This window comes from Lagenorhynchus albirostris, chromosome 21 (assembly GCF_949774975.1).
Source record: "Lagenorhynchus albirostris chromosome 21, mLagAlb1.1, whole genome shotgun sequence".
In the NCBI taxonomy this organism is placed as follows: domain Eukaryota; kingdom Metazoa; phylum Chordata; class Mammalia; order Artiodactyla; family Delphinidae; genus Lagenorhynchus; species Lagenorhynchus albirostris.
The window spans coordinates 15202261-15214547 of record NC_083115.1 but is presented as its reverse complement, the minus strand read 5'-3'; the positions used below and the strand labels follow the sequence as shown (position 1 = coordinate 15214547).

The following is a 12287-nucleotide window of genomic DNA, read 5'->3' as shown; positions in this document are numbered from 1 at the left end:
ATAAAACTGTTGGAGTAGAAATACAGAAAAGATGATTGATGAAGAAATGCTCTCTCTCCTGTACCAGTTCACATTCAAGTTAAAATGTGAACATGGAGAATTTGGAGAAAGAAGTTTAACAGGTCTAGATATTTTCTTGATTAATACTTCTACCTTAAAATACAAATTTCAACAATTAAATGATTTTCATTCTGAAGGAAATGGAATTTCAAGTAATTGTTTTAATTAACCAAAGAATTAAAAAACTACCTATTTTTCATCTCTTAAGTGGATCAAACTCTTAGGAGAGGAATGAAGTGGCTGCCTTGGGCAGAGACATGATGAATATAGATCAAATCAAAATGTGATATGACTTGTTCCACTTAAATGGCTTTTTAGAAAGCTTGCTCTGGGTCAAAAAAGAAAAAAAATGGTGCAAGAGCTTGGTAAGTTTCATGTGACCTGAACTCAAATTCAGGTAAACACATGTAGCCTGAGTGCATTAGCTTGTAAATATACCCAGTTCAGTTCACTCACTTAACAGACATTTATTGGACAGGAACGAGTTGCCAAGCAGGACACAAACTGTACTTTCAAAAGTTTGTGTGTGTAAAAGAAAATGACAACACACACTATGCTTTCAGGACAATTCAGTCTAATGGAGGGTATAAACAAAGGAATGATGGAAAGCAAAGCAAAGCAAAGATCCTGTGACAGCTACTGTGATAGACATCAACACAGATGGAGAAACTGGAGGGTGGGAGGTAAATTTGAACTCTGGAGGAGCAGGAAAGCTTCACGGGGGACATAACTGAATTGGGACTTGAAAAATATCCAGTTATGGAGAAGTGGATAAGAATTTCAGGCATAGGGAACAGATGATGAGAATGCACAGAAGTGGCATATTTTCAGAAACATGGAAATTTGGGTAATTCTTGCACGGTGAAGTGGTGTGAAATAGAGCTATAAAAGTAGAATTGAATTGTATTATAAAGTGCCTTATATAAATGTGAATTTTGTTCCAAGCAGAGATTGAGGAATCAATAAATGTATTATTTTGTTTTGCTTTAATTCAAGAATATCAATATTTTTAATTTTAAAATATTTTATAGGAATAACAGTGGATATGAAGAATTAATGTAAGGAGGAAATGGTTATTGTGACATGAGCTACAAGTCTATTATAGGAGTGATCACAGGGAAAACAGGTTTAAGAAACATCTCTGACATAGCTGATTGGATATTGAGGAAAAGGAAGATAGAGAGTTTAGTGATAATGTAGGTTTATTGAAAAAATGAATAATATCTATCAGTGAAGATAAGAAAACTTACTTGGTAAAGCTGTATAAATTCAAGAAATGACATATCAAATTTTTGCCATCTACCCTGAACAATACGGATAATTAATTATGCTCTCTTTTAGGATTGCAAGTAGGGAGACTCTCATAGGTGGTATACTTTAAAATATGTGTGCAGAGGACTGTTCAGAAGTACACTCTCTTCCTCTAGAACCTGAGAAAAAATTTTTAAATTTGCAGGGCAGGTATAGGGACACAGATGTAGAGAATGGGCATGTGGACACTGGGGGTGGGGAAGGGGAGGGTGGGACGAAATGAGAGATTAGAACTGACATATATACACTACCATGTGTAAAATAGATAGCTAGTGGGAACCTGCTATAAAGCACAGGAAGCTCAGCTCTGTGCTCTGTGATGACCTAGATGGGCGGGATGGTGGGGGGGCATGGGAAGGAGGTCCAAGAGGGAGGGGCTATATTTATACATATAGCTGATTCACTTCATTGTACAGCAGAAACCAACACTACATTGTAAAGCAACTATGCTCCAATTAAAAAAAAAAATGAACCAGACTCTTACTGAAACGTAGATAATGGCAGTGTGAGGTTGTATCTTACCATTTAAGACCGTGCATGTATCAGATATTTATTTAAGAGGCTGAAATGTTTAAAGGAATTTTAAAATATATTTTGTTCAATTAATCTTTAAATATTTGCAGTTTAGAAAGCCTAGACTGTAATCACCCACCGGAGACAAAGTATCTCATAATAGTTGACAGGGGAGGTTCTTTACCCATATATCTGGGTTCAAATACTTCCTGTTATTTATTAGCTGTGTGACTTAGAGCAAGTGACTTATACTCTCCTTGCTGAAGTGTCTTCATCTGTAAAACAAGAATGATAATAGACAATACTATTATTAGTAGAGTACTGTAATTACAATGAGGAATAAATAATAAAAGTAAACACTAAGAGTGCCCTTAGCAAAGGCTAGTAAGCACTGATCTAAGCATTTTAATACATGTTCTTATTAATTCCTTATGCGAAGCCCACAGATTATGTATTATTACCCTATTTACAGATGAGGAAATGATGGGACAGATGCTGACTGACTTGCCAAGTCAAGAAGCCAGTGTTTGGCAGACTCACTCTTTGAACTCAAACAGTCAGGGTTCACTGTCTGTCTTACAACCACTTTATTTCCTGATTCTTTCATGGGTGATTTTATTTTAAGCTTTAAAGGTAGGTGAGCTCACATATGTAAAGTATTTAAATCTTTACATGTATGTCTGGCATTGACTAAGTGCCAGTAAATGTTAGTTGCTTTTCTTACTACTACTCTTTCTACTACAATTTAATAGTTAACCTATGAATGTCAGAAACTGAAGTGCCTGATATACATATAACATCTTATGTGCATAAATGCACAGCATCTTCTCATCAGTGTAACTGATACTTTGTTAGAGAAGTCTCTATCACAGCAGCTTGTTACTAGTAACATTCTCTCTCTCTCTTTTTATATACCTGGCTTATTGTTTGTCTGCTTTAAACTACATAAGAGAAGAAAGTTTGTCTACCCTTTTTCTGTTTCATACCCAGCAAACAGCTGGACACATCATAGGCCCTTAGTAAATATTTGTGATAAACAAAGGTGAACACAATAGAAATAAGAAGAAAAGGATCTTTTTTCCCTTAGTAAATATTTTTGATAAACAAAGGTGAACATAATAGAAATAAGAAGAAAAGAATCTTTTTCTTCCCTCAGTCACTTGCATAGCCCATCAACAACATCAAAATGAGGACACAGTGCATTATTTTTCTATAACCATTAACAAGGTGACAAGCAGGCCCTTGGCATAAAGAATGTGAGCATAAAAGAATTGTAAGAGAGGGCTCTCAGGCCCCCTTAATGGTACCATTGCCTCTCTCCCTGGATTACCTACCTCCTTTGTCTCAAGAGAAGCGTAAGAAGGCAAATATATTTCCTAGAGTCGCAGCCAAGATGCAGGTCAGCTCCAGAAAACTATGAAATACCTGCTACAGGAGATTTCTTGGTTTTGGAGGAAAAATATTTGAATTCAAAGAAGAAATTTTTCTTCCTCCAAAAGAGATATGTATACTAATATATTGTGCAGAATAATACTTACTTACCCTTATAGACTTACATATCTTATTTCTATTTGAGAGTTAATACTACCAGATAACTTTTCTCCCCTTCATGTTCTCAGCAAGAATAAACCATAAGGAGTATTGATATGTTTATTTTAATATCTGAAACTAGACCCTAGCTTTCAAAGTTTTGGAGCACAGAATTATAATATAAAGAAACATGAAGAGGGAATATTTTTTAAAAAGAGTGAAAACCACTAATTTATTAGGGGAAGTTATTTTCTTATATGGAGAACTTTGGAGAAATGAACACAAGAAAGAAGATATGAAACCTTCTTAAATGTCAATTTTTTGGTAAGAAGTAATTTCTTGGTACTGATTTTCACCGAAGAATGTGTTTGCGATAAGATTTATAAATTGTTTAGGATTGATTGAAAGAGTTGCTCTTAGTCTTATCATATTTTTATCACATATGTATATTTTAATTAATCATGTTATAATTAATATATGAGTGTATATTGTGTAAAAGGTCATGCTGTGAACCTAAAATGTATAAGCCATGGTTCTAATCCCAAAAAATGTCATCGGGGTGATATATCAGTATAATGCAGAAAGGACAGTGTGATTCGTCAGTGAAAACAATGCTCTTACATGCATTGCATTTTGTTTACCAACAACAGTTACTCGATTTTGACTCAGTTCACCTGATCACATTTTAATAAATCAGTAAAACATACTGATGTCACCTGAATACAGTGTGAAGAATTGTCTGTGACCTCTGATAGCTATATGTTTGTAGCTTTAGTCAGTAAAATGATTGCTGTTTTTACCATAGTAGAATTTTAATCTAGATACAAAAATTTAATTCAGAGGGGAAATTTGGTGGAATCATGTAATGAAAAGGAAAGAATGCCAGGGATAGAACCTCAATAGGATCTCTCTGGTTAGAGTAAGAGAAAGAAGTTGATATGTTGTAAACAAAGAGACGTGATGATGAAACTCTCAATTCTAACCCAGAGCTCTTTCTCTAGTAAATCAAATTAAATACTTATTGCCTCTTTAAAATGGACTTTTCTCTCATCTTAAAATATTTAATAAAGTAATACTTATTTTAATATACTTACATAGTTCTTATAGTGTACATTCTAATGGTTATGCTTTTTTATGCTCCAGTTCACAAAAACTTATGTTTAGTAATTCAAATATGAGCATATAGTATCATCAATTTTTTAAAATCTAAACAACAGTCATATATGTTATATCATGAAAATATTGAAATATATGAATGAAAATTCAACCAACATATATTTACAATGTTTTGAACCATGAGGTGCTTTATAGGCTTCTGCTCTTTCTTAACATTCAAATTAATTTTATTTAATTCAAAGCTCCTTCTTTAAATATAGGGGCAACATGTATTTAATTTTGCCAATTTAAAATAAAATATTTTTGTGCTTTAATTAGCCATTCTCTTTGTGCAGTATCCTTACTGGGTATACTGTAATTATTTGCAAATAGTCCTTACTCCACAATCCATATTGTAAACAGAATTTGAATACGCCCTTTGAAAGGAATGAGGGAATTAATTAAATATATTTGATATATTTTCAAAAATGAACGTCTGCAGCCTAGAAATACCAATGCAAAAAGGACTAGATTTTTTTTTAACTGCAGGTGTAATACTTTTGTATTTGTTGCAAAAATAAATGAGTTGCGATGAGACAGAATGAAATTAGCGTGGTTTTGTACAGCTGTGTCCCATTTCAGAGAATAAATCTATTCTTAAAAATGCAGAAAATTACTTTAAAAAATTAAGCCTTAGTTTAGACATACTAGCAAACCCCACTTTTAAAGGAACATTTGTTTGTGTATGTGTGTGTGTGTGTATGCGTGTGTATCTTTGCTCAGTGCTTTGCATATAGTCAGAAGGGACAAAACAGCTTTAGGGGAAAAAAACTATAAAATCTTTATTATGTATATCCAAATCACAAATTTCAAATTCTTTTCTCGAAAGAGTTTTCATATGGCTCATGTATGAAAGCACTTGTGTATTTACATTGGCATAGAAGTGACAAAGCACCTACATGTTGAGGATGGTATTGGGAGAGATTTTCATAGAATTTCAATATCTAGATTACAAGCTCCATGAGGACAGGTACTGTTTTATGTTTTGATCCCTGAAATGTTCCAAGCCTGTATGTTGTACAGAGTGAGCACTCAATATATTCATTATTCTCAGAATACTTATGTTGAATGAATGAATGGACAATTTGTAAATATTCACCATGCTTGTTTTAGATAATAAAAATGAGAATGTAGCCAGTTGTAAGTTACTTGTTTGAGACAGGTAGTGGCAATACCTAATACATAGGTTCCTAAGGCAGTGATATTGTCTTCAGTAAAATATTTTATTCTTAAGTGCTAAATCAATGATAAAAGTAAACATCTAACCAAGGTTATTTGTACTAAAATGTTATACTCTTTTATTCTATATACCTCCTTTCTTAAATCATCCTATGATTTACAAAGCATTTCTCCGTGATCTAGGTACATAAAGTAATATCAATTTTATTATGACAATTTATTTGTCCATTCAATAAACACTTAGTAAATGCTTTCCTTCAGCAGTATGCTAAGTAGTGGGAATAAAATTGTGTACACGTGACTGCCACAGTCCCTGCCCCATGGACATCTCCTCTTGTGACAGAAACAAATAAAAAACAAGTAAACACATACATTAGCAAAATAAATTTGTCTTGTGATAGTGCTTTGAACAAAATTAATGGAGATTGGGAGTTTGGGGATTGAATGAGTCTGTAGTTACAGTGATCAGGGGATGCACTTTCAAGGGAGTAACATTTAAGCTGAGATCTGAAAGTTGCAAGTTCAGCTTAAAAGTGACTTCCCCATTTGTATAGGGTCTAAAATATCTCCAAAGGCAGGTATCTATGCCACTGGGAGGGGGGCAAGGAGAGAGGTTACTACAGCTGCGATGTGCAGTCATCAGTAGAGTTGGAAATGTTTGCATCGAGTAGTTAATTCCTATTTACCAAAATGGAAACGTCCCTATTATGTCAAATAGTTATTATGAGGCACCCATATTTTTTATGTTGTTCAACCAATGTTTGGGATGTTAAAATAACTGCCTAATAGAAAACAAAGAAATAGAATTTTAATAATACCCAAGCAAGTGCAGTATAAATTTATATATCAAATCTTGACTATATTTCTATTTTTTATTTGATTTCTTTATTTTATACATGTTTCCCAGGATAGTCCACTGGTCTTACAGTCTGACAGGAATGTAACAGTGAATGCAAGAAATCACATGGGGCAGTTAACTGGACAGCTGACAGTAGGTGAGTGCTTTGGGGTAAAGATTGCTCATACCATCTTACTCCATTTAAAACTCTGTGGTTGTTTAAATTGGGAAAAGCAGAAGTATATTATTTCTCTAATATATATTTAGGCATCCCATTCCAGCCCAATTAGCTTGCACATGATTTGATTTATCATAGGCTAGTTATGGTCATTGTTACTCTTGTCATTGTGTTATTGTGATACTGAATTACATATATTTTGCTGTTATTACTCTTGAATTATGAAATGTAGCACTTTCCTAACAATATCTCCCTAGTATATGTTAAATTATAGTAAATAGGCTAAAACAAACATGAGATGTAACATCTATGTATCCTTTGTTCTAAACAAATAATTTACTAATTATTATCTGCTTATAAAATTAGAAAAAATAATACAGTAATTGAATATAAAAAATCTTAACATTGATCAATTACTTATAAATTTGATGTTGAAATTATATATATCTTAAGGTTTATAGGGTTTAGAAGTTGTAAATATAAGTTTATGATAAAATATTACTAATGTTTTCTCATATTGTCAAAAATTAATTTAGAGATTTGTTAGTGGCATTATTATTTGACTGAATTTTTATAAGAAAAAAGGGAAACAAAGTCAGTTGTAATTATGTAAAATAATACAAAGACTTGATTTGTGTGTAATTGCTAAAATATTTTTAAAATACTGTGTTTTTCTGTGGGAAAATTACCTAATACTGATATTGTATATGTATGATAGTATATTATAAAGAGTAAATTGCAATTTTGAGGGCTGAGTTATCCTTATCTTGAGAAATTAATCATCATGTAATGCAAATGTATGTTTCCAGTATTTCTAATTAAATTACAAAAGAGTATGACATATGAAATGTGAGATTTATAAACATGAACTTGATTCTGTCCACTTATTTCTAGGTATATGAAACACTTTTTGATGTTACTCACTTTAATGAAGCCAAAAGTGAAACTTACATTGTGGCATATGTGTATTTTGAAAAAATATGATTGCATTTTATTATAATTATTAAATTTTATTTTGCATTTTATTTACATTATAAAAGTTGGTCAGTAGATATCTATCAATTGCTACATTTGATAGTATTTTGTGACATGATATCAATTACAAGGGGGGGCTATAGACAAATGGATTAAAAATTAGAGAAAAGAAATATGTCTGTGGACACAGAACTGATTCAGAAGCACCAGGTGCTTAATTTAAATGTCCATGCCAATTTACTATTGCTATGTTGGAACTGCAGAAACAGGCCTAAACTGGGCAGATTTTCCATATCATAATTTTTTTTAATGTTGAGAACTCTTTAGCTAGATAGAACTTTATTCTGCATCCTTTTCTTGGTTAAAAAAAATAAAAAAACATCCATAGTGGAAATGCCAACCTGTAAATTAAACACGCAAAGACCATATACCAATGTCCACTGTCACATGCAATCACTACATAACTACTGTACTACCTATAGAGCAAAGCAGCTGTTTGATTTTATGACGGATAATCAAATACCATTTACATTTTGCTACCTGCTTTCTTGCAGTAAATAAAGAATAATAGTATTGTGATTGTGTTTTCAACCACTGTTCCAAGTTGATTTTAACGTAGAATCAATATTTTCCAATTACACGAAAAGAAAGAGAGAAGAATGAAGAGGAACAGAAAGGGTGATAGGTTAGGGAGAAAGATTAAGCTTAGTTTTAAATGAAGCAAGTCCATTTAATGATGCAGCATCTTATTTCTGTGGATAGAAACATACTCATTCCAGTGAGGCTTAAGCTGAAAACTGTTTAATATCCTGGTCCTCTGAGTGTACTGTTGGTGACCTCCATCTTTTCACTGCTTTGTATGTTTCAATAAACATACAGAGAACAAAGGAAGAAGTAGATAAAGGGGAGTAGGTCAGGGATAATGTATTCATTTTTGGAGTCAAACCATATGGGACTCCAAAACAATAATTATCTCTTGGAGACTCACTTTTCTCATCTCTAAAATAGAGATACGGACATTTATTTAGAATCATACATAAGAATTGGGGCAATTTCAGTGTCTGCAAATCTTAGGCAATTAAATCTCGAATTGGTTATTATTTGGATGATGGTGATTGTAATTTTTGGTATCACTTAAGTTACAAATACATTGCTATCATGTGAAAAATTTCATGATGCTTTTCTATCCAATGTGTCTCTGGGATAGTAGTTGAGGAATACATGCTGGATTATAATACTGTTACAAAGATATACTACAAAACGCATCACAGAAAGTGTGCCTGATGTGTGGATAATGTTTTAATCATGTCATGATAAAATTATCTTTAGGTAGAATTTGAAGAGATAAATGGATGGATTCAAGCGATGTATTCAGTCAGGATTCATTTTTAATTATATTGACATAAAGTAACTGTTTTAAGCCTCTTTTCCTATTTCCTTTTTTTCATTCTTTCAGTTTTTGTTTAGGGGCATGGTCTTGATTATAGTTTAGGCATGACATTACTTGGCAATATTTTAAAAAATATGCTACTGCAAAATAGACTAATATTTATGGAAAATAAATTCAGTTATTCTTCACTGTCTAGGTAAAAAAATTCTAATCTCTACCCTAAATCTATCAATCATGATTAGGAAAGTATAGTCAATTCTACCAATGTGACAGACTTTGAATTTTTTTCCACATTTTGTTTTCATTGTAAATGGGAAAAGAAAATTTCCCTTATCAGTAGCTACTTGTAACATTTTTCTCGAAAATACATATAAGTTTGTTCAGCCAAGCAAATATCCACTGCCCTTGTACTCTGCCCTTCTAGCTTTTTTTTTTTTTTTTTTTCTGCGGTATGCGGGCCTTTCACTGCTGTGGCCTCTCCAGTTGCAGAGCACAGTCATCCAGACGCGCAGGCTCAGCGGCCATGGCTCACGGGCCCAGCCGCTCCGCGGCATATGGGATCCTCCCAGACCGGGGCACGAACCCGCGTCCCCTGCGTCGGCAGGCGGAATCCCAACCACTGCGCCACCAGGGAAGCCCTGCCCTTCTAGTTTTGTTTACAAGTCTACCTTCCTACTGATCCAGTTCTCAGGGATACGTGTAGTCCATGGCCTAGGCAGACCGGTGTGTTAATTCTAATCCAAACTCACTCTAAGAATATGAAATCAGATTATTTATAATCCAATAAGGCAAATAAAATATTTTATATATATGCCAGCTCAGACATAATCAAAACCAAAACGAAACATTTTTAGAATTTGGGTAAATTTTAAAAATGACAAATATTGTTGTATGCTTAAAGTGCCAGGCTTTATGTAAATTTCTGATATATCAGAATCTCCCTATGAAATTTAAGACTGTAATTTCTTTTTGACTCTCATTTGTTTTATTTTTTATTTATATATTTTTAACATCTTTATTGGAGCATAATTGCTTTAAAATGGTCTGTTAGTTTCTACTTTATAACGAAGTGAATCAGTTATACATATACCTATATCCCCATATCTCTTCCCTCATGCATCTCCCTCCCTCCCACCCTCCCTATCCCACCCCTCTAGGTGGTCACAAAGAACCTAGCTCATCTCCCTGTGCTATGTGGCTGCTTCCCACTAGCTATCTATTTTACATTTGGTAGTGTATATATGTCCATGCCACTCTCTCACTTTGTCCCAGCTTGCCCTTCCCCCTCCCCATATCCTCAAGTCCATTCTCTACTACGTCTGTGTCTTTATTCCTGTCTTGGCCCTAGGTTCTTCATGAACTTTCTATTTTTTTCCCTCAGATTCCATATATATGTGTTACCATACGGTATGTCTATCTCTTTCTGACTTACTTTGAATATTTTTCCACATTTTTTCATTGTAAACTAAACATTTTTAGAATTTGGGTAAATTTTTTAAATGACAAATATTGTTGTATGCTTAAAGTTCCAGGCTTCACTCTCTATGACAGACTCTAGGTCCATCCACCTCACTACAAATAACTCAATTTTGTTTCTTTTTATGGCTGAGTAATATTCCATTCTGTATATGTGCCACACCTTCTTTATCCATTCATCTGTTGATGGACACTTAGGTTGCTTCCATGTCCTGGCTATTGTACATAGAGCTGCAGTGAACATTTTGGTACATGACTCTTTTTGAATTATGGTTTTCTCAGGGAATATGCCCAGTAGTGGTATTGCTGGGTCATATGGTAGTTCTATTTTTAGTTGTTGTTGTTGTTTTTTTTGAGGTACGTGGGCCTCTCACTGTTGTGGCCTCTCCCGTTGTGGAGCACAGGCTCTGGATGTGCAGGCTCAGTGGCCATGGCTCATGGGACCAGCGGCTCCGCGGCATGTGGAATCTTCCCAGACCAGGGTACGAACCCGTGTCCCCTGCATCGGCAGGTGGACTCTCGACCACTGTGCCACCAGGAAAGCCCTATTTTTAGTTTTTTAAGGAACCTCCATACTGTTCTCCGTAGTGGCTGTATCAATTTACATTCCCACCAACAGTGCAAGAGGGTTCCCTTTTCTCCACACCCTCTCCAGCATACATTTTTTGTAGATTTTTTGATGATGGCCCTTCTGACTGGTGTGAGATGATATCTCATTGTAGTTTTGATTTGCATTTCTCTAATGATAAATGATGTTGAGCACACTTTCAAGTGTTTGTTGGCAATCTGTTTCTTCTTTGGAGAAATGTCTGTTTAGGCCTTCTGCCCAATTTTGGATTGGGTTGTTTGTTTTTTTGATATTGAGCCTCATGAGCTACTTGTAAATTTTGGAGATTAATCCTTTGTCAGTTGCTTCATTTGCAAATATTTTCTCCCATTCTCAGGGTTGTGTTTTCGTCTTGTTTATGGTTTCCTTTGTTGTGCAAAAGCTTATAAATTTCATTAGGTCCCATTTGTTTATTTTTGTTTTTATTTCCATTTCTCTAGGAGGTGGGTCAAAATGGATCTTGCTGTGATTTATGTCATAGAGTGTTCTACCTATGTTTTCCTCTAAGAGTTTGATGGTGTCTGGCCTTACATTTAGGTCTTGAATCCATTTTGAGTTTATTCTTGTGTATGGTGTGAAGGAGTGTTCTAATTACATACTTTTACATGTACCTGTACAGTTTTCCCAGCACCACGTATTGAAGAGGCTGTCTTTTCTCCACTGTATATTCTTGCCTCCTTGATCAAAAATTAGGTGACCATATGTGCGTGGGTTTATCTCTGGGCTTTCTATCCTGTTCCATTGATCTATATGTCTGTTTTTGTGCCAGTACCATACTATCTTGATTACTGTAGCTTTGTAGTATAGTCTGAAGTCAAGGAACCTGATTCTGCCAGCTCCATTTTTCTTTCTCAAGATTGCTTTAGCTATTCAGGGTCTTTTGTGTTTCCATACATATTGTGAAATTTTTTGATCTAGTTCTGTGAAAAATGCCAGTGGTAGTTTGATAGGGATTGCATTGAATCTGTAGATTGCTTTGGGTAGTAGAGTCATTTTCATAATGTTGATTCTTCCAATCCAAAAACATGGTATATCTCTCCATCTATTTGTATCATCTTTAATTTCTTTCATCAGT

General features: G+C 34.1%; 1 protein-coding gene across 3 annotated transcripts in view; it reads left to right on the top strand.

The window, feature by feature from the left end:
• Positions 1–12287, top strand: part of SGCZ (sarcoglycan zeta) — a 318034-nt gene that overhangs the window by 216719 nt on the left and 89028 nt on the right. For all 3 annotated transcript variants that reach the window (XM_060136375.1, XM_060136378.1, XM_060136374.1), the window contains one exon: positions 6656–6743. In XM_060136375.1, the coding sequence (XP_059992358.1) occupies positions 6656–6743 (88 nt within the window). The remainder of the gene's footprint in view (positions 1–6655; positions 6744–12287) is intronic.